This window comes from Sebastes fasciatus, chromosome 15 (genome assembly GCF_043250625.1).
Source record: "Sebastes fasciatus isolate fSebFas1 chromosome 15, fSebFas1.pri, whole genome shotgun sequence".
Lineage (NCBI taxonomy): Eukaryota > Metazoa > Chordata > Actinopteri > Perciformes > Sebastidae > Sebastes > Sebastes fasciatus.
The window spans coordinates 12,774,520-12,798,347 of NC_133809.1; the positions used below are offsets into that span (position 1 = coordinate 12,774,520).

A 23,828-nucleotide genomic window follows, 5' to 3' on the forward strand; every position below is an offset into this window, starting at 1 on the left:
TAAAAACGGAGCAGTTTGATTGGATGTCCACATCTTGCAGATATCACTCATCAACCCCAATCACTCAAAAAAGTAACATAATCAATAGGAGGCTTAATAGATTATCGACTACATGTGCAGCATATGATTTGTTCCTTCTTTTCAAACTTAAAATCAGTAACAATTAAAAAACATTTTGACTGGACTTGTCTGCATTTAAAATGAGTTTTCCCATTTCGATTCTGTAAAACTGATTCTAGAGTGACTTTTCAAGCTAGAGGTGTTACAGGATATAATGTTTGGTGATAGTTTTATAGCAGTTCACATCTGTGGCAATACCACAGTGTGAGTAGTGCAGTATCACAGTGTGACATAGTATTAACAATAAAGTTTTACTACAATCAACTGCAGCTGTCGAACAGATGCACACCTTTACACTGTTGGCATTTATAGTTAAGACTAAATACACTTCTATCATTTAGTCATATAATTTATTTTGTAATGTAAATGACACATACAGCAGGAGGGGCCACGTGTTTCCTCTTCTTGTTGGGGCATGTATCCAGGTCAGATACTGTACATGTGATCAACATGTTTCAGGTAACTGAACCAACATGAGTCTCTGCAGGTGTTTCGGCTTAGTTTAATGCCTAGAAAGCATGTCAGCTCATGTCCATCGAAGTGTTCATTTTACATCCACGGAGCCATCATAGAGGTCTCCTTCTGTACCTGCTGAGGAAACAGAAACACAGCGTTAGCACTAAAATAGACGTTCTTTGTGGTCAAATACAGCGATTTAAAGATTTAACTTTATGCCATGATACGGTATCTCTGCATTTACTTTTAGTGATTTGTCATTTGTCAGACATCATCATACAGTCAAAGATTTCCCTTAATACCAGGTGTAAAAATGACCTTTACAGATATGATATAGACTAATAAATAAATATGTTCAGATTCCCCCACAACCCTGCAAAGAATAAGCCGGTATAGAAAATGGATGGATCGATGTCCACACTCTATCTTTCTTTAGAAACCAATGCTAGCATCTGTTTACCTTGTTTAGTTCAGGGAAAAGTTCTTGAATGGCGATGTCCAACAGCACATATGTCAGCTGAGGAAGGCAAAAAGGAGGAAGAGGATGAAAAGGATTAAAGCCACACAGTGATCTTTAAATACAAACAGCAAACCAGGCGACTAAGAATTTACATAGTTCGATCTGATTGGTCAAGTCTTGCCTATCGTCAACTGATCGTCGAATCATGTTTTGTTTTTGCTCATTGATCCCCCTTCACTGTTTAGGTTTTATCTGTCCATAGAAAAATAGTAAAAACAACAAAACTATTGGCTGAGATACATGTGACCATAGCTTCGCTGTTTTTTTTCAGAATAATGGACAGCGCTGTTTGTTGTGTGAGTGTGTGTCTTGGTGTGGCGCTGTCCAAAGTACTGAAATGGAGCAGAGATTGATAGGTATACAGACGGGCACAATCTCTTAGCCTGCTTGCTTTTTGTGGTTGTAAATACAACTTTCGTCCCTATTTCCATTTTCCCCCATTGTAGCATCTGTAGACAGAAGGGAAACGACATGGGACAGTCAATGGGAGAGAGACGCAAGCCGCCAATAGCTGTTTCTACGCGCCTCCCTCTACTGATTTAAAAGAATCGTTTGCTCTGATAGTGCCACGCTCCTAGTGCTCTGATTAATCAATGCATTCTTTTGATTTTGAAACAGTAGCCTTATGTTGTTGTTATTTAGCCTTTCTGAGGCTATCACCAAGATGCTGCTCTTCCGATGGTCCCGCAAATTTGGATAACGCAACTTAGTCTACATGGTGATTTATTCACACAAACTAAGGAGATTGATTGAAAGCACATGAGATATTTTCAATGTTATTACAGTATTGCTGATATTTATACCAAAATAGGCAATATATCATGATTTATACGGAGAAACCAAGCAATTCTATGTAAAATCAGACATTCAGCACCACCATATAGCCCGGATTGAATGATCCATTGTTTCTACTAACTACATTTTTCTGCCACTGCGACAATTCGACTGTGAGATTGGAAGTCAAATCAAGCACCTTAGACCAAATCGTTGAATAGTCAACTATTAGAGATCAGCAAACACATTTTAAAACGATATGCAAATACTGAACGGTAGGAAATATGCTGGGAAAACAATGAATGTGTTTTACACGCTGTGTGTGTGTGTGTGTACCTGTTTGTTGAGAACAGGCTGTTGCAGTCCATCGAAGAGGAGACGTACTCCCTCATACCTGGCCTCTTCTCCGATGCATTTCCCCAGAAACTCTAAAGACAAGCGGCTTGTGAATTTCTTGTGAATCCACATGTTCACACGTGCACATTTGTCATGTAAGTGGAAATTTCGTCAGTAAATTAGTCTACATCACTGCGTGGGAGAGCTGAATGAATACCTGGAATGTATTTCATCATCTGCTCAAATGTCTTCTTGGCCCTCCACTGCTTGTCTTGAGCTGAGCGGGGCAGACTGCTCTCACAGAAAACGGTGTCTAGAAGGGCAAAGATTATGTACATCATTTCATTTCATTAAATTAGCATGTTTTAAAAATAATAATAAATACACTTAGGCTGTGTCCGAAATCACTCACTCATTCTACTCCCTACTCACTATCCAGGGAGTTCTTTATAGAAAACTATGCAGTGAGTTCATCGGCAAAATTAAAAAACACTTTCGGACACTAAACGTCTGCTGGTAGACCATCCATAATAAATATTTTTTTTTTGTATTTTTGTAATAAATACATATTGTAAATTATTTGGTTGAGTTGCCTCTTAGCGAAATGCTCTGAGTGTATTTTAGTTCCCCATCGTTAGGCAGTGATGCAGCGTATACGTCTAAGGATTTTATTGTGAAAGGTAAGAACGGAAGGAGTGAAGTGGTGATGCGCTGCCGTCTACCGTTGTGGAAATAAGTGTATTTTCCCAAATTAATAAATACAAAGTACTTTGAGGCAGTTTGTGTTGTGATGCGCTGCTCATGGATTTTTCTCAATTGTGCTGCCCTCTCTCCTCTCCTCCATTTTTTCCATGCATGATGGTATATAGTGCTCGGTTAGTGACCATTACTTTTCACAATGCATTATGGGATACTTTGAGCCCACTACATAGGGTACAATAATTCCCACTAAACATTCGGACAGCACTACATAATGGCGAACTCACTGTATAGTCCACTATCTAGTGAGTAGTGAGTGATTTCGGACACAGCCTTGTCCCTTTTCCCCCGCCAATTTACCTCTAAGCAGGGTGATGAGCGAGACTAGCCGGTGCTCCTGGACCACTAGGTTCAGTTTGTGCTGAAGGTAGTAATCTGTGTAGGCTTCCAGTGTGTTCTTGAACAGGATCCTGCCAGTCATTAGCAGGTGGTGCAGCCAGTCGGGGATGTGGAAGACAACTCGGCCTGACAACCATAAAGAAGAAGGAGAGAGAGAGAGTGTATGAGTGAATAATGGGGCTTTACGTCAGGGGTCCAGGGGTGTACATGTCATGGTGGTGATTCATGAGGGAACACCAACTCCCTACTTCTAGTACAATTCTGCAGCAATGCCTTGTTACAGGTCTGAATACTATTTCAATACAATAAGTGTATTTGTTTAATAATTACAATGCAACAGCACCTTTCAAACAAACACATTATCATAATCACAATGCAGATGTCACGTTAAGTTCATGGTGTTAGTTTTACTTGCTGCCAGCTACTGTTACATAACATTGTGTATGTGACATCTGCTTTTGTTTTTGCTGTAATGGTGTCAAGCTGCTCGTAAAAAACTCCAGGAGAAAGCACTCACTTACCCAAATACATCAAGTAGTCGTACAGCCCTTCAACAGTGATCATTTCCAGGAAGTAATTCTGATTGTGTCTCTTCTCACTCATCTCTGATCGGTTGGCGTTGTTTTTGAAGAGGTCGTTGAAGAGCTAGGAGATTTAAGGATTTACATCAGACTGAAGACTAATCAAAACCTTAAGACCACTATCCTGCTATTCTGTTTCAACAACCCTTTCCAATCTGAGTGGCTGACAGAAATCTGTTGAGGCAAACATGCAATTTCTATTTCGTTTTTTAACAAAATGTGAACAATGACAATATTGCAACAAAAGTCTTTCTTCATTTTAAACTGTACGACAGGAGGTTAATTGCATCCATCCCTGGATTTTGAGGCAATGACACATTTGTTCTGGAGCTTTAATTATATAAACATGTATAAGAAATCAGCCAGAAATGGGATTAATCATGTAAATAGGTCCAAACTTGATGATGATCTCATCGATTCAGCATCTGGAAAGTTTTCACATTATATGCTCGTAGTCTTTTTCGGCCAAAATAGGTGTGAGTATTCAACACATTCTCATCCCAACATCGCTTCGCTTCGTCAGAACCCTTCGATCTTTAAACTACGTCACCGCAGCATTTTCTCTGAGCGTTTATGTTGCCACGGATGGGTTTACATTGTAGTGAATGGAAAGCCCTGCTCGTCTCATACCGCCGCATAAGGCGCCCTTGAGCTATTTTGAATACAAACTGCATGCATTGATTTTTCCCAACATAGTGTAAATACAATAGAAGACAACATGCATTAAGCTCAAGTGGCAAGACGTCTAAAAATATAAAACAACCACTGGCTGTGAAGATGAAATGTCTCTCTTTACTTCTTCAAGGTCCAAAACAAAGTAACAATTGCTACAGTGATGTACAGTGGCAGATGCAAACCATAACTTTGCTCTGAAAACTATCTCTAAAACATTTAATTGTAAAGCTTCATTGGATTGTGTTTTTTCAACCAGAAAGTGATGACTGGCAACGCTTCAGTATAAACAGCTATTAAACTAAATTTGAGCATCTGGGAGAACTCCATCTGTAGTCTAAGTAGTACAGATAGAGTCATTCCTTGGCTTGCAGAAAGAAAGAGAGAGAGTATGGACTTTGGAAGTTGTGAAACTTTAATCTCTAACCTTTTTATCATTTTCCGAGGTGGGGCTCAGGATAGTGAGCTCAGGGCGGCTGGGTTTGGGTTTGGGAGATTCACAGGAGTTGAAGAAGGACTGGATGAAAGGCTCCAGATGCTGCCCTTTCTGACAGAGAAAGCACAGGACACCATCTGTATAAGTTACAATGGCAGTATTATTTCTCTTACAGGTGTATGTGCCATAGAAAAATGTTAATGGACTGTTACAGATCTAACAAACACACAAGTGACTGCTTAAATTGGTTGTGAAGTGATGGGAACCATTTGTATTGTAGAAAGATGAGACAGAGAGAAATAAACTAAACCACACACACACACAAATACACACACCACTAGGAATGCATTTCTTACCTCTTTTATCAGTTTGCTGGGAACTGACTTAATGATTTTCCCTGTGAAACATAAATACTTTATCTCAGTGATGCATGGTCACATTCCTCCTCCGTCTGAAACTCAAATATCTTTTCACTGCAACCCGAGGTCAGGCTGTTCAAACATTTTCACAGTGTGTTTGACATGCTCTGCTGTTCAAACATAATCCATCTCATTGGTCTTTGTCACAGTCATACTGTACCCAGGTTCACGTCAGGTAACATCTTGTCCAGGAACTGAGACTCCATGCTATGAGGGGACAGAAAGTCGGCGAGGAGTTGACTGTTACTCAGCTCCGGGTGCTGCAGAAGTTTCTGCCAAGAAAACACATGTAATATAAGTTGAGTTCTTCTATAGTGGAACAACACAGGACCTTAAATCAGAGCTGTGGCTTGTGCAACAGTATATTACTCGGGTTGCCGTGGGGACACATTCAATCCCAGATGTTTTACTCGTTTTGAAAAGAAACAGACTGTAGTTTTTCAAGGACCATACATGTGGTTTTGTATGTTTTATAGCCTTATCAACAGAGTTTATGTTATTGCTGACTATTTTCCACAGAATATAATAGTTTTTTAATTAAGCCACGCTAGCGGCATGGCTCTAGGGTTGGCAATGTCTGTCAGTCTCAACAATTACTGGATGGATTGCCATTCAATTTTGTACTAACATTCCCGTCCCCCTCAGGATGAATTGTAATTACTTTGGCAATCCACTTTCTTTTCGCCCAGGGCCACCATGAGGTCAACAATTTAATTTGTCCAATACTTTGGTTTATGATCAAAACTAATGACATTCCCATCAGCCTCAGCTGTACTTTGTGTTTTGTGCATATTCACATGTTAACACACTAAGCTAAGTCTCACAGATCTGCTTGCATGGCTATAGACTCTTTGTCTTGTTATTGTGGCAATTATCATCTTGTTGTGATGATGCACCTCCAAAGCAGAGTGGGAGTTTCTGGCACAACTTTACATACTTCCAAGATGCATGGAGAAGGGAAAAAGTCTGAGGAGGTCAAAACCCCAGCAACACTTCTAGTATGTAGATCAACTAAGATGATTCACCTCCAAGCAGGGACCATTTCAAAATCTTTCCTTGTTGCGCTCAAGGATTCTCCAGTAAAAACACATCTGGGATTTGTGAGTAAACTGCTGAAAACTCCATGAAAAACATGATCGATGTTTCAAAACATAAATCTCAGAAGACAAATAATCTGCAGCTGCATAAATGATTGACAGCAAGTCTCAAATCTTGTCACAGGGTCCTTGAATGCAATGCTTAAAAAAGTGGACCTTGATCACAACTAAGAGTCAGAACTGTTTTTGAAAAGCTGCAGCTGCCCTTGTGACGCCAAATGAGACAGAAAGATAATTGCTTCTCCATTTAGAACAGTGATTTAACCTGTCTACGGTCCTGACATACAGCTCCATACAACTCTTTGTTCTTCACAACCTCATAATGATAACCTTTAAATGGTTATTTTCTGAAACTTGGACGTGGTGGTGTTGCTGGAACAGCCCTGTGTGTGTTTGTGGGTGTGAGTACGTGCTGAGAAAAAGGGGAATTGAGAAAAACTACAGATGTGAATCCGCATTTAACCTTCACTGTGATATTTCAGACACCAAGTACTGTAATAGCAAAATGTCAAGCTTGGGTTAGGGTGCTACTTTCGAGAAGACAACAGCTGGTTTGTGGTCATCTTATTCCACTTATATATATGCAGATGTGAAACTTGTTTCACACTTGAATTGACCTGTGTTTAGTGGGAAGTTGGCACATGTTCAAATGTGACTCATGCTTTTGCTTGACAATTATATGAGCTCACTTTTATTGCGCAGAGATTACAGTCACAGCTGTGTGTTTAAGTAATCTTCATCTCTCTGCACAGTAACATTAAATAATCTGAGGTACGTTGTTAAATTCTGGCTCATCTCCGGACCCATCAATCTGCATGTCTAATACAATTCAGTAAGACTGAAGTGTCCGATCTTCTCAGACATCTACCTGAAGGTACTCCTGGAACTCCTCCCGTTTCGATGTGAGGAACTCGTAATTCTTGGGACCGAGGATTCTCTTCGAAGGCAACTGCGCATCTGGAAATGAGCCTACAGAAATATAAAATAGATAAAAGAACAAGCATCCTTTTACTTTGACAGGGAAATAACAGTTTCCCTGAATTATGCAACAGGGCCATTAAACTTACTTGGCACCTAAAACTAAAGTTCACATGGAAGTAATGTTCTGTGAATCCTATGGAATCTGCAAGACCATTTTGGTGGGAAATTCTTTCCATATGACAATAAATGAAAAAAACGTTTAGTGCACAGGCCCTCTACTGTAAACACAAACCTTACCATGAAATTCAGTGAGCTTTGATTCAAGGACATAGAACTCCAGATATCTTCTGTACACGGACCAGTGCTCAGTCTCATGTCCCACTGCAGACAAACACAAACAGGGAAAGTACCAGTAACATTAATAATTTAGACTGGCAATAACAGTCACTTATATATATTTTGGGCAGCATACCATGTTAACAGATGGGACATGGGCCAAACTAAAAAGTTAAAGTACATGTCAAATAAATGTTTCCCAATGATGGTTTCTGTCATTTTAGGTAGTTCTTATCACGCTGATGTATGTTCAAGTGTTCACTTTTCTGATTAGTTTGATTTTAATTAGTTATTGATGCTATAAAAAGGGTGTGAGACGTGATGTCTGTCCAGGATTTTCCCGGTTTGAAGCTGGGTGTCCTGAGTCACGACAACTATCTGTAAAATACTAAAACGTCCCGGTTTTCAACAGTCACTTCCAAATTGTCCCGGTTTTCACCACAATTAAAATAATAATAATAATATTCTACTTGTTTTCTGTTCTTACATAGATGTTTATCATGTTCTGTCCCACTCATTAATACCTAACCAGATATAAAAACATAAACAATGCATCATGCTTCTGAATTCAACACTGATTTGCCTGTATGTGTTTTCAATCAATGTGTCGTTGTCAAGGCCGTTGCTATGACGCTTGCTGCTCTTTGCAACAGAATCTGTCAGTACACTAACGGGTAGCTGTCATGTGAGTACATTTTCAGTCGTACATGGTGGAAATGCCGATATAAAAGATCATATTAAGGCCAGATAGCAATATACAATAGCATGCTTATGGTGCATGCATAAATGCATACATGTGCGCGTGTATGAAAGTGCGGTACACTTATGGGTCCCGGTTTGGAGGTTTGAAAATAGAAAACAAAATGCCTACCAGCACATCTAAAGCTCACTGATAAGCAAATGTAAAAAGTGTAACAACAAACAAAAAGTTGTGGATATATTCTCCTTATATTATTAATAAAAAGAACCTAAAGAGTTTTGTATCCAAACTTTACTTTTGTTTGGTGCTTACACCACAAATATTTAAGGGGAACAAGAACTTACAGTATTATCACACATTATTGTTCAAATTCTTACTCTGAATGCAAAACTATACCCTACAGAAAAGGACACCGCAGCTCATTCTAAACCATCCCTGCACAGAGCCGAATGACCCCTCTCAGATGACAGTAAGTGAGACAGAAGGACGGGCCTGCTAAGTCTCACCTGCCTTCCGGTCATTGCGCTCTACATCGATACAGAACACGGGAATCCTCTCCCTCTTCACATCGTCGTCATAGAAATCAATGTACGGGATGGTGATGTTCCAGGCTGAGAGGTTTCGGGGGGTGCTGGGGGTGGAGGCGGCCTCCATGGGGGAGTCATCCTCCAGCACCATCATGGCTTCCTCCACCTTGAATGGAAGGAAGTGAAAGAGGTTAAGGTCAAGTAGAGTAGAAGAAGAAATAGATCATGGTCAAAACTGCTACTATTAAGGTACAAAACACTGTGTGCAATCTTGAGAGCACTACTGACTGGAGAGCTGACTTTTCAATTTCTTGGATTTCTTTTGTTCTTTGAGTTTATTTTGTACTGAACTCATTTAACTTATAGTGTACAGCTATCGAATTTACCAAGAAGGAAACAAGTATTTTAAGAAAAGAAAACAAAGGTCGGCTGAGACTCAGCCATAAATTGTTATGGTTCCAGCCATAAGTCCAGTTTCTTTTCCCTTTTCCCTGTTTTCCAGTTCCATTGTCTGTCTTGTGTGGGCGTGCCTGTAAGGGTGTGTGTGTGCTCTCCTCCCATCTGCAGGTTCCCCGCGCTCACTCCAAACACGCAGCCGGCAGTAATCAGTTCATCAACCACAGTATTTATACCCGGGCTCTTCAGACACTCGTCACCAGTTCGTTGAAGTGGTAGGCTACTTCGGCCTCTCGTGTTCTTAAGTCTAATGACTAATTCTGCTTGTGTTTTTGATCCTGTTCTAACGTGTGTGTTTTCTTCTTTTGTATCCTAGGTGCCCTGCCTGCCTGCCTGTTGCTATTTCTGCCTGCCTGTCTGCCTGCCTGCGGGGCTCAAACCCCCAGCTCCATTTTGCCTTGAACAATTCCTCTGCACATTCTGGCAATAAAGCCTTTTGTTAATTTGTCATCTGCCTCCTGTGTCTGCATCTGGGTCCGCTTCAACTGGTCATAACACAAGTAAGGGAACTACAAAAGAAAACACCTCATATCCCCTTGCTTACACTAAATACAGGAAGGGCAATTATAGAAACATTTCCGGACATTAAGCTGTTTTACTGCACCAGCTATGGAAAACAGATCATTATGCATATATGATGGTTGATTTTCCTATACATAGTAATTGTATTCTATCTTGGGAAAAAAAAAAGACATTGGGTCAGAACTGTGATAACAAAACACACCAGTTATTTTCTCTCAATCAAAGCAGATGTTTAGTCATTTTCATGAGTGTCATATGTGTTTTCATGGGGAAATACTTGCTCCTTGAACCCCACACAACCTTCTGTCAATTGAGCATGTAATCTCACGCTGTGCAGACAAGGATTGCTAAAACAGAACTTTTTTTTAATTCGTTCTCCATTTGATGGAATTGAGCAGACATAAAAAAAAAAGGACTTTAACATCGGACCAAAGATGATAAAAAAGCTTCAGTGTAGCTTTGGACAACTAAATATACTTCATGTAATTGTGCAGAAAGTGGCTTGTCAAAGTAGGCCACAAAGGTAATACAATTCTGGGAAGCACTGGGAACATTAAAGTTCAACTGGTTGTTGAGAACAGCACAATCAGTCTTGGGAATCCAGACAGCAGTGATCCAAGACTAAAACCTCTGATATCATCAAAACGGAAAACTCTGGATTTAACACATGGGAGACAGAGTTGGTGAGCAGTTTCACTTTCCTTGTTTTACTCAACAACGCCGCCATGTGGTAACTACAGTGATGGTGTAGAGGAGTGCTTTATTTTGTTTAATTTTACTTTTTGTAATTACTCTGAATCACAGACATCTGTAAGAATGAGGAACGCACACAGGGCAATTTGATTTCACGAGGGGTTGTGAGGCCTTTATCTCAACATTTCATTCATATCTGTGAAGAAAATTAAATGAAATTGTTATTTTAAAGTTTGGATTATTATTTAAGATATAAAGAGGACAAGGGCACAGTGAACACCTGAACACCTGAACACAAATTATATTCACAGAGCCTTCCCTCTCTGCTGAACAGTCTCGTCCTGCATTAGAAAAGTGTGAAGTTAAAACAACCAAGGAGCTAATAGAGCAATGGGCAAGCATCTGGGAGAAGAAAACACTGAATTTGTCAAAAAAGAAAAAGAAACAAATTAAGTTGTATGATTATTAAAAATTAAAAAAATACAGAGAATTGTATTAAAAGTTCCGAAAAATAACAGGAAAACTCATCTAGGACGCAATATTCACTGGAAATAATCTGCTCAAAATTCATCCAAAATCGCTTGTTTTACACAAACGTCCTTTAGTTATTGTGTTCACTATTTGGGTTAATTGTACAGTTCATCAGTTGTTTTGTTCTGTTATTGTTATGCATTGACTATAATATGAAATATCCATATAATATGTCACTTAGTCAGGGGTCGTCAGTTTACTCAATGATAGAAAGGGGGTTGGCAATCGCTGCTCTAAAGGAAACTATCATCCTATTATCATTATAACAAACACTTCGATCAGCCTCACCATATCGTCCTCCCCCTCCACCAGCCCATAGGATGGCAGCATGGCTCCCTCCATGGTTGTGCTCTTGAACACTCCTTTGATCTTACTGCCAATGCGGCTGATCCCAAAGGACTCGCCCCTCTTTGACGTGTTCCTGCAGGCCAAACGGGGAGGTTATTAAACAAACACGTAATGGAGGAGATGCACATGGCTTCAGCAAAGCGTATGCAGCTTGAGAGAAGTGACGGGGAAGGAACCGTAGAGCACAGGAGGGGGAAGCAAGAAGCGACGTACTGCGCCGGTATCATGACTGGGGAATGAATGGGGAGAAGAAAAGCTAAAAGTAGCCAAACCCAAAGCCAAAATGTCACTTCACAGCCATCTCACAGAGAAATGCCTGGTTTGTTGTTAAAGGGGGCCAAAAGCAAACACAGCAGACAGCAGTGATTTCATGAACAGATGTCTAGTTTGAAGGGGATCGCAAATTTATATTCTATGATCAGTTAACCAGTCAACCAGAAAAGGCACATAACATCACAGGTGCTCTGTGTGAGTGAAACTATGTGAAGTAATAATCCCCATGTGATGCATGGTGATATACCCAATGCACAAGAAACTGAACATTGAAAAGTCACTGCATTGTCAAAAACAAGAGGCGAGTCTTCAGCCTAAACAACACAACAAAGTTGGAGGAAGGACACATGACAAAAAAAAAACAGGATTCCATGCATCGGTCCCACCATGCAGGCGTCTGGGGTGACGTAGGGGGAAGGTGGACAGCATGACATCACACTGAGCGACCTGGGACACACAGATGGACCCTGACTTACTTGGGTGATGAGTGGCGGTGGGATAGCGAGCCGTATGGGAAAGTTGTGAACGTGGACTGGGCATGGAGGGAGTTAAAAGATGCAGGTGAAGAGCTGCCAGAGGCGGTGAACAGTGAGGACGGGGACTCGGGGCTCCAGTCCCAGGAACTATAAGCAGAACAGGGTCACGTCCCCCACGGGCGAGAGGAGGGAGAGGACCGTGGATCATACCGGAGCAGGCAGTATGGTGGTTACAGAATCAGAGTGGACATACAGTCACAGACACAGCATGGTGGTGGCAATACATATGTGGAGTAACAGGCGGACAGACAGGCAGAGTGGAAGGGGGGGTTACTGAATTGCAGACATGGAGGGAACTGATGCTCATAGTTCAGCGCTTACGAATGGAGTGGCAGTGAGAACTGTTAAATCTCCTATCTCATCTGTCTCCTTTGAGTGGTGTGACTCATGCTGCTTTGAAAACTGCCTTCATAACAAGATTGCTTTCTTAACCACGTGAAAAAACTGAAACATAAAATCAACCAACATCCCTCCTAAAGTTCCCCTAATTCTTAATTCTGTAATTTTGGAAGCAAGCAAACCTAATTTTGTAAGAAAATGATCCAAAATAAAGCCTAAACCTCCCAAAACTAAGATGTTATACTGCATGTATTCACTCTTGATTAACATGATTAATGATGACTCACGCTATGATTAACATGATTAGCTGATTAAGGTCACTTTTCTCAATCTTCTCCTCATTTGCATTTATAGCACAGGCACCAAATAAAACACATATTTACGGGTTTAATTAGATTAGCAATGAAATTATACATCATTATCATATTATCGACTAGTGCTCTTTGAACTGAAGCCATGATTGCAGCGGGCCCAGAGTACAGTGAATTTGTAAAACAAAAGGCAGCACGTGTTTCTCTGTAGACCAGTCAGGCAAGAATGAAGTGTATCTTGCGTGCAGCAGCACCGCTCAGCCAGCCACTGTTTTGATCAGCACACTGATGCCTTATACTCACCGAATGTCATCCAAACTGAGGCTATTTCTGGAACAATATGCACAAGGAGTTAGTGGCAGGGCCCCGTGGCCACATACACACCTCACCCCGTGATAGAAACATGACAGTCGATCCCTGGACTCAGGTCACTTTACTTCTTACTTCAAGGTACTTCAAAGTAAAAACTATTTTTTATTGCTGATTTACAGTTTCTTTTAGGCTGCATTAAAGGAACAGTGTGTAGGATCTGGCGGTATCTAGCGGTGAGGTTGAGATTGCGACCAACTGAAGCCTCTCCTGTGTGCCAAGTGTGTAGGAGAGCTAAGGTGGCCGAAGCGAAAACATGAAACCAGTTGTTGTAAGAGTAGTGTAGGTCATCTGGAGCAGAGTCAGTGCGTAGAATGTGTGTATACGAGGGAAGTGAGTGGTGAAGCAAGAGAGAGAGCGGCAGCGACAGGAGCGAGTAACGTTATTGACTCCGACCTAAGCCGTTCTGGGCTACTGTTGAAACGTGGCGTTGTAACACTCCGCGAACAGGACCTGCTCCCTATGTAGATATAAATGGCTCATTCTAAGGTAACAAAACCACAACGATTCTTATTTTCAGGTGATTATGCACTAAAGCAAACATAGTTATTTATATTATATTCCATTTCTGCCAATAAAACCGCCTAATTGTTACACACTGGTCCTTTAAGACAGAACTTTAAGTGAATTCATATTTATATTTGATGCAGCTGGCACATACTATATTCTGCCTTCACACTGCAGTGTCTACTGGGATACAGCGAGTGTTTTTAAAAACAAAAGTTTGATAACTTATTAGTGAAATTCAGACAGATTAAAGGAACTTGGGTTGCACACAAAGCAATACATTTTCTGCCTAAAAACTACCAGTGAAACACACTGTGTTTTAACTTATCAAACGTTACCTTCTGTCAAATGCTAACTCATGAATCAATATATTGGTAAACATTATGGTTAACACAAAAACACAAATATTGGTAAAGTAAAACGTACCTGCTCATCCTGGAATTCCTGGCAGGGGACTCTGCCCCTCTCAGAAGCTGGCGGAAGTACTGGAGAATGACATGGAAAGATAATAAAAGGTGTGTCAATTTCAGGACAATCAAACACAATACTGCTGTATGAATAACCTCTTCATGACTTAATAATAATCATGACTGCACTGTTTATTTTGGAGCAGGAACGGGAGTGGCAACAAAATATCAAATAATATTATTACTCTCCAGACACACTATTCATGCAGGGCAGTGGCCTGCTGTGGACAATGTCTGAGCACTGGTCCACCCAGCTGTATTCAATGAAACAGCCTCTGAGGGGTGTAATTTGGCTTGGCAGCTTGGCATAATGCCAGCGTCGACTCATTGGCCAGTTGCGCGTCTGGTACTGATGACGCGGCCGATAGCGGTTGGTGGCTGAGAGATCGGAAGAGGACAGCGAAAGAGAGACGGTGAATTCCAAATCAACTCTAATTCCAGCATTTGGTAGATATAGTTAGATAAATCTGACACAAAAACAAAATTCAAATGGTAGAGGATATTAACATTCAGTCTGTGCGAAAAACAACCTAGACTGTATTTAGATATCAGAGCATGACAGACAGATGCAATACAGATGTGAAAGAGGGGATTCATTAATTGGGTTGAGCCTCAGGCATGTGTTGTCAAGCTGGGTGACGGTGAGCTGAGTGATTTATTTCGTGGTGTAGACGCTAACCTCATCACTGTGACAGAACATGGGGGTGAAAACGTTCTCCAGGAGGGACAGGACGTGCTCGTAGGCTTCAAACAAGCACCTCATGGTCTGCAGTTTCACCACCTCTGCATATGGGCCCTCTGCAACTGGGCAGTTCAACAAAAGACACGTTAACAAGCATAAACACTCATCCGAGTAGGTAATTATATGCCCTTCTTTGAGAAATTGTGATTTCAGTGACTGACATACTGTTGCGTATTTCTTCCACTATGAAGGGGTCGAAGCGGATCTTGTCGACGCTCTCGTCCAAACAGTATGTCTCATAGATCTTCTTCACCTCCTCGTGAAGCTTCATCTTCTCCGTGTCAGACAGCTCCGGGCAAAGTATCCTGTCGTTGAATTCCTCTGAGAAGTTAAAAGAGTTGGACATCTTGGTCTCACCATGTAAAGACCTTTAAGAATGCATCACTGTGGTATCCATGAGTGTCAAGATTATGTACGGTCTTTAGTGAGTTTTTCCTGATGCTTTCAGACATGACTGTGTGTGGCTGGAGAGGTGAGAGAAGGGCTGCAGTAGGTTTGCTTCCATTACATTTCTCCACTATAGAGTTAATGGTTGACATTATAGCTACTACAAATTACAAGTAATGAAACCAAACAGGAGAAACAGGATATTTACTGTACCAAAGAGCGCTTTCACAAGCCAACATTTAGTGTGTTTTAATCAAACTCTGGTGCAGTTCAACCCCTGGTGCGGTTTGTTCGGGCAGTTGTGAACGCAGTAATCGTAGACTGGTGCGGACCAAAACAACCGTTCCGAGACTGCTTGCGAGAAGTGGTCAGACCGTTTTAAAGCTGCCTGTACACGCATTTGGTGAGATGGACACAGGTAAATGACGGGTTAACATGAGTGGGAGAGGACTGACCTGGACTTCTGATCGATGTTTGCTTTACATCTGGGCCGAAGAGAACATACAAAATATGCTAAATATAGTCCATTAAAATAGTGAAGTTTATGTCATTCGAGACAAACTGGAGTGAAAACACTTCGACATCAAAGTCTGCAATTCCTTGCCTAGAGGTGGCAGCTCTCGAGATGAAAAAGATAAATTTGCTCCCATGTACATTCCCCTAAGCATCTTAATTTTTATATTTGGTCCGCTTCAATTTGTGCACCGTGAAACTGAACCAGACTAAATAGAAAACAAACTAAAAGTTTCATTCTGATTCAGACAAGCCAAACGGACTATGGCTTGCGAAAGCGCCCTAAATCGTATAACTTATTTTGAAAGAGCATTTAGAATTTAAACCTGAATTTCAGGTGATGTTTGATTGGTTCCTCTATGCATGTAAGAGCAGCCAGTGTATCTTTTGAAACCATCGGAGAGGTTCGGGACATGCTTACCGACTGCAAGGCAGAACTGGAGCACATGAACAGCCCCCTCTTGCTTCAGGAAGTTCATAAAACGGAAGAGAAGGTCCTGCTGTTCTCGGATTTCCTTCAACTCCAGCTTCAGCACCTGATGAGAGAAAACAGTAGTGAAAGAGAGAACAGAAATCACAGTTAACAAAGGCAGCGCTCTTATAAACAGCCCTTCCAACTTCTTGTTAAGCTCCGAGACCTGATGTAGCGGGCTAAACCACACTGAGTCTGCATATTGTGGTCCAGTGGCTTGTTGGGGAGGTGGTACTTTGATCGAACACTCACAGAAGTCTTTTTGCTTCGAATATCAGAGTACTTTTGCAGGAAAGGAACCAACGGGGAAGCGGGCTCTGTGGCTTCTTCAGGCTGGAGGGACAAAAAGTAGATCGTAAACATGTTGATCTTATTCACCCATGAATTACATACACACTCTGCAGCAATAACTGCCTGTGCTCATAAGGTCACAGTTCAACATATACTTACGGGGGAATTGTCGATGAATATCAAAAGTAAATGATTCACTGTGTCCTGAAATAACAAAACAGCAGCCAGTAAGTTCACAAAACTCACGTACAACACTAAAAGTACTTTTGATGTTCTGAAAAAGACACATCTTTGTCCTCCATTTGCGTGCTTATGGTAAATAACGTGAACTGACATGTGACAAGGTACCTCACACATGTGACAAGTGACAACAGTTTTGGATTCAGAAAATTGGCCCTTAAAGGGGAACTACGCCCATTTTCAAAGTTCATACATGTTATTCTTATGGTCTAAGACAAAAAATATTATTAAACATGAACAAATATATCCCAAATCCCAAAACTAGAGTGCTAAAACTCAAATTTGTGATGTCATAGGGTATGAAGTGTTGAATTCCTCCATAGAAAATGAATGGGGAGAAATGTTATATATGACTCTGAGAGCAACCAGGGGAATGATTTGAGTATATGGGTACATTTTCTGTTTTACAACTGAGAACACTACAATAGAATAAAGTTCATTTGAAAAGAACAAACGTGGACCCACAGACCAAATATTATGTGGGTCCACAAAATCAGTCTCCCATTAATTGTCTATGGAGCAGCTCCAGACTTTATACCCTACAACATAACAAGTTTGAGTTTTAACACTCTAGTTTTGGGATTTGAGAAAGAGTTGTTCATGTTTATTCATATTTTTTGGACTGTGTTAGACCATAAGAATAACATGTATGAATTTTGTAAATGGGCGTTGTTCCCCTTTAATGTGTCTACACTCACAGGATCAGCCAAGTAGTCCATTGAAGGAAGGAAGACAGAACCAGCCAAGACTTCTCTTATCAGGAGAGTAAGAGATCTGAGAGGAGCAAAGAGATAAGGCAGCAGGAAATAAGAAAATGGGAGAGTAAAGAATGATTCTTATCTATTGTTGTATAGTTAGTGTCAATGCTGTCAGACTTTCTCCTCGGGGTACACTGATGCCGTGATGTTTTGTGCCGCACTTTGATAAACATATGGTAGCACTGCCTTTATTGTCACAGCGCTGAGTTACCTGCAGTCTGTAGCCTTGGGCGGCAGAATGTAGGGGAAGAGCATCTCAGTGAGCTTCCTGAGGTAGAGGAGCTCATCTCTGCGACTGCGAAGGGCCACATGGAGGTCAGGACCGTATTCCTCCAGGGCAGCTTGTTGAAGATACTCTGCGTTCTTTACTACAGAGGAGAGAGAGGTTTGTTGTTTTGCTTTTCATGGTGAAGACTCAGTAGGTGATGCATATCAGCAATACCTTTCTGTCTTGCTTTGCTTATTATTTCAATGTGCTTCATGGAGACTTTAAGAAGCTTTTGTGTGATGAGGGATGCCACATCCACCTGAAGCGGGGGAAAAAAAGGATTCAAAATAATTCATGTTCAGTTAATCAGCATCCCAAGATTTGAACTCCACACGGTCTAATTTGTCACCTTCTGGGTTCGGCGGACCAACACGGCTGCAAAGAAGCGCAAAGTCACTCTGAGCTCGTCGACAAACGCCTCATCATCCGTGATGTCTCTGAAAAGAAACACTCACATCTGTCACTACATACTGTATAACACATTTTACCACCTCACTTTGTATTACGACATGCAAACAAATAATACAGGAAAATGGCTTACCTATACCAAGGATACACAAAGTTTTCCAGGACCAGCTCCAGAATCTTGAAAATAATAAAAACAGAACTGGACTATGAGATCATTTGGTCTATTTATTTAATAATAACTTTAAAAATATGTTTAATCCATGCAAGCATTACCTCTGAAAGAGAAGCATCCACCTTAGAGGGAACTTTCAGGTCAAGCCATGGTTGATAGTTTTCCAGTAATAAAGTTGGTCTACCAGGGAATTGAAAAAACAAAATCAAAGTATTATACAGAGAGAAAATCATAGGAATCCTTTCTTACCACTAGTGGGCAGTGTAACATCATCCATAACTTGATGATAAACAAGTGTATTATTGAGCACATTTAATGCATGTTGACAAACCCAATAGAATAAAGGCAGAATTATATCAATTCAATTAATCCAGATTACTCTTTTCTCCAGTTTAATTTACTGTTTGCTTCTAAATTGATCACTTTGTTTGATTTTTTTATCGTGTCCTTCACTGGCACAAGATATGCAGTACAGCATGGTAATGTACATAATCACAGGGAATATCCAGGTCTATGGAGTGCCCTCTTGTGTCTGTCTGCATAAAGAGTTTACCTTATCAGCATAGCTACTGTTGACACACATGACAAGGTCATAATACAACACACTACAGCCACTTCCTCAGCTCCCACTGCACCACAACATAACCAGGTATCTCACCTGTGCCTTTTGCATTTGATTTTTCCACACACGGCACAGCTGTGGCCCAGAGGAAACAGCTCCTGTTGGTATGACTGCAAGAGAAAGTTAACATACTGTGGATGAATAGCTTTTACGGGGATCCAACCCATCATTCACTCGAACCGCAGAAATGACACAATCATAGGGAATTTTGTGTCCAATCAATAAAATGTCAATTCATATCCAAATTTTCATCAGAAATCACTATAAACCTTAGATGTATTATTTAAAACGCATCAAAAGACACACAAAGATATTGTTAAATTATTAAGATCAAGGCAAATACTCAGACATCTCTATTCAGCAATTCTTGCTCTCTGATGTACCTTGATTTTTGGTTTGATGGAGGCCAAGACGTTGGGCAGCAGAGACTCAGGCCCCAAAGAGCAGTAGAAAGTGACGACTCCGGCCAGGAAGGACCAAAACACCATCATAATGTGAATATATCTGTCAGAAGAAGAACAGAAGAAATATATGGCCATTAACATTTTAGCATATAGAGGGAAATAAATGTCAGGGATGCCATATAAAGTAAAGATAAGATAAGATATACTTTTATTGTCCCTGTGGGGAAATTTTTCCTGGACTCCGTCCAACTGCAGTTACATACACTAGATTAAAACAACTTTAAACAACAATAGTAAACGATTCCACACAAGACAGGGAAACAGTTTCATAAAAAACAGATGTTTCAACACATACACAGTCCACGTACATAATGGCACATACTATCACACACACCATGGCAGGTATTGCACCCAGGTAGTGCACTGCACCGTCTACCGTCTTGCCCATATTACCCAGACAATAGTCCAATATTACACAGATGCAACATATTGCACTGTCCCAATTCAACATATTGCACTGTCCCTATTTAACATAAACATATTGCAGTGTCCCAATTCAACATATTGCACTGTCCCTATTTAACATAAACATATTGCACTGTCCTTATGATAGCTTTATGTTACGAGTTGTTGAGAAGTTTAATAGACATCAGCAAGAATGAATGTTTGTAACGGTTCAATCTGCACCGTGGGGGACTCTATATCTCCTGCTGAAGGTAAAAGTTGGTACTCCTGATGTAAGATGTGAGTTGGGTCTGACACAATTTTCTGTGCCTGTCTGATGACAGACTGTAACACTGATGGGAGTACTGTTTAGCTCAGGGGTCTGCAACCTGCAGCTCTGGAGCCACATGCGGCTCTTTAGCTCCTCTCCAGTGGCTCCCTGTGGATTTTTAAAAATGGAAATTAATAACTGTTCTTTGTTTACATTTTCATTTTTATTTATCATTGTTGTAGGTCTATGGTACAACGGTATGACAGAGTATTAGGGCCACATTGACAAAAAAAATAATCAGAGATTTCGAGATTAAAAGGCATAATATTATGAGAATAAAGTCATAATATTATGAAAATAAAGTCATAAATTTGAGAGAAAAAAGTCGTAGTATTATGAGAATAAAGTCATAATATTATAAAGTAGTAATTTTACGTGTTATTTTCTATTTTCTCGTAAAGTTATGACTTTATTCTCGTAATATTACAACTTTTTTTCTCGTAAAGTTATGACTTTATTCTCGTAATATTACGACTTTTTTCTCGTAAAGTTATGACTTTATTCTCGTAATATTACAACTTTTTTTCTCGTAAAGTTATGACTTTATTCTCGTAATATTACAACTTTTTTTCTCGTAAAGTTATGACTTTATTCTCGTAATATTACGACTTTTTTCTTGTAAAGTTATGGCTTTATTCTCGTAATATTACAACTTTTTTTCTTGTAAAGTTATGACTTTATTCTCGTAATATTACGACTTTTTTCTTGTAAAGTTATGGCTTTATTCTCGTAATATTACAACTTTTTTTCTCGTAAAGTTATGACTTTATTCTCGTAATATTACGACTTTTTTCTTGTAAAGTTATGGCTTTATTCTCGTAATATTACAACTTTTTTTCTCGTAAAGTTATGACTTTATTCTCGTAATATTACGACTTTTTTTCTCGTAAACTTATGACTTTATTCTCGTAATATTACGACTTTTTTTCTCGTAAAGTTATGACTTTATTCTCGTAATATTACAACTTTTTTCTCGTAAAGTTATGACTTTATTCTCGTAATATTACAACTTTTTTTCTCGTAAAGTTATGACTTTATTCTCGTAATATTACAACTTTTTTTCTCGTAAAGTTATGACTTTATTCTCGTAATATTACAACTTTTTTTCTCGTAAAGTTATGACTTTATTCTCGTAATATTACAACTTTTTTTCTCGTAAAGTTATGGCTTTATTCTCGTAATATTACAACTTTTTTTTCTCGTAAAGTTATGACTTTATTCTCGTAATATTTTTTCTCGTACAGTTATGACTGTTTGCTGATGTTGCTGCTTTGACACCTGAATTTCCCTCCGGAGATTAATAAAGGTTCATCTAATCTTATCTTATCTTAATACTCTGTAGTACCTTTGCACTTTGGCCCTCACTGCATTAGACTTATATACGTTATACTTAGACTATAAACTGTGTTACCTTTATCACAATACTCAAATGTTTTGCAGCTCCAGACAGACTTTTTATGTATTTTTTTGCCTAAAATGTCTCTTTTGATAGTAAAGGTTGCTGACCCCTCGTTTAAGCCTAAACTTACCTGTTTAAAAGCACAGTGGACAGCAGCAGAAGCAGCAGCAGAAAGCAGAAGACTGGATACTGTCGTCCCAGCTCTCTGAACCTCTCCAGCTTCACCCTGCGTCTCATCCTCTGCAGACAAGCCCTGATGCATCCCATCTTGGTCGCTTTGGAGTCTCTTCACCTATTGCATATTACTGTAAACATAAAGACATCCCTGCATCAGCAACACATAAACAGCGTCACAGTTAAAAACAAATCATGCATATCGACTGCAGCACTTACTGTAAGTGTACGGTGGATGTTAAGGGCCATTTCTCATTGTAGTCCAGCAGCGACACCATCATGAATGTGCAGAATAAAATGACCAGGTTGCCTGTTGTTTATATCGGATCGGATCAGCGTTGGAGAGGTGGAGAGGTAGAGGAGAGCTGCTCAGTAAACAGCTGTAAGCCACAGCAAGGATTAGCGGTAATTACAACAGCAGCAGCAGCAGCATCTGTGTGTAGTCTTGTCCTATAACTGCGGTGTTGTTTAGCTTAATGGCTGCTGGAGCTCTCTAGCTGTCATTTCTTGTCCATTGAGAGGCAACAACGGTTGCTGTTGCTGCCTGGTTGTCAGCACGCTGGAGACGGAGTGATGTCATCACCTCCGCTACGCTCACTGCAGCAGCCAGCAGCCTGTGACGTACTGACCACTAGTAACGTTAGTTTACAGTTAAACAGGTATATCAAATACACATTACCTTAAAATAAATAACAATACATGACAAGTTGTCCTAATTTATTTAACAGACGACGCCGAGGTGGGAGTGGCGACAGCTGAGTAGCTAATTACGGCCCTATTTGCCATGTTTATACCATATATACTGTTAACAGTGCAGTATACACATCATTTAAAGGGGACATATCATGCTCATTTTCAAGTTCATGCTTGTATTTTGGGTTTCTACTAGAACATGTTTACATGCTTTAATGTTTAAAAAACATTATTTTTTTTTCATACTGTCTGTCTGAATATACATGTATTCACCCGCTGTCTGAAATGCTCCGTTTTAGTGCATTTCAACGGAATTGCAACCTGCTGCAACCAAATTGGTTAAACCTGCTTTATAATATAAAATACATGAAAATCTCACTTTTTACAATATGGGACCTTTAAGACTTGAATGCGACTACAGACCTGTTAAAATTACACCAAACCTCAAAATCATGGTCTGATAGGTAACCTAATCTGCTGTGCTAACAGCTCAACAGTTTATTAGCATACTGTATATTAATGAAATGAAAGAAACTAAAGTCTTTGAAGGCCCATGTTGCTCTCCAATAATATATTTATTGAAGGTCCAAACTGCATTATTTAGGGCTCATTGTTTATGGAAGTGAAATTGGAAGCAAAACCCTTTTCACTGTATTATTTTAGAAATGGCATGGCAGGAAAAGCACAAGTGTAATTGGTCGCAATATTAAATTTAGTTTTGCTGATAAGTTCAGCTGTAGCCACATCAGTTGCCGTGGTTACCTGCAGATTACGTCAGTGTTGAGCGGAAATACAATTTTTTGCGAGAGCTGAGTAGCAAATTCAATTTTTAAGTTCAAGTTCAAGTTCAATTTCAAGTTTAGTTTATTAATCACATACACATTGAGATGGCAGTGAGATTCTTTGTTCCTGTTTGTTACTCTCTCATCCTTGTATAATAAACAATCGATCTCTCAATCAATTGAATAACAATAATGAATTAAATACAATCATCCTTATAAACATATAAATATAACAGCAACAATAGCAAATTGGTCGATAAATATGAGATAGGGAATACATACACAATTATAAAATAAATAACAGAGAATATACACAGAGTATTTACACCCAGCCGCACACCCGTAAGTTTGTGGTGCAATAAGTGCAGTGTAACCAAGTGTGA

General features: G+C 39.9%; 1 protein-coding gene across 5 annotated transcripts; it reads right to left on the minus strand.

The window, feature by feature from the left end:
* Positions 1 to 602: 602 nt before the first annotated feature.
* On the minus strand, positions 603 to 22,542 carry LOC141783127 (sorting nexin-14-like). 5 transcript variants are annotated; one of them, XM_074660157.1, is made up of 31 exons: positions 22,190 to 22,542; positions 21,927 to 22,101; positions 19,602 to 19,722; positions 19,255 to 19,328; positions 18,698 to 18,776; positions 18,558 to 18,601; positions 18,366 to 18,453; positions 18,191 to 18,275; positions 17,960 to 18,116; positions 17,689 to 17,764; positions 16,910 to 16,954; positions 16,712 to 16,792; positions 16,409 to 16,523; positions 15,253 to 15,408; positions 15,025 to 15,149; positions 14,305 to 14,363; positions 13,306 to 13,332; positions 12,293 to 12,439; positions 11,484 to 11,616; positions 8,973 to 9,159; positions 7,728 to 7,811; positions 7,378 to 7,478; positions 5,573 to 5,684; positions 5,350 to 5,390; positions 4,985 to 5,104; positions 3,826 to 3,949; positions 3,266 to 3,430; positions 2,424 to 2,519; positions 2,207 to 2,298; positions 1,037 to 1,093; positions 603 to 711 (listed from the first exon to the last, which is right to left on the minus strand). In XM_074660157.1, exons 2-31 carry the CDS (start codon positions 22,061 to 22,063, stop codon positions 670 to 672), a joined length of 2,970 nt encoding a protein of 989 aa, XP_074516258.1. In that variant the 5' UTR covers positions 22,064 to 22,101; positions 22,190 to 22,542; the 3' UTR covers positions 603 to 669. The 5 variants fall into 5 exon arrangements, 4 of the variants coding, with proteins under 4 accessions (XP_074516258.1, XP_074516259.1, XP_074516260.1 ...); XR_012597217.1 differs by lacking the exon at positions 5,350 to 5,390 and having other exon boundaries at positions 22,190 to 22,500; XM_074660158.1 differs by lacking the exon at positions 13,306 to 13,332 and having other exon boundaries at positions 22,190 to 22,500.
* Positions 22,543 to 23,828: the final 1,286 nt, after the last annotated feature.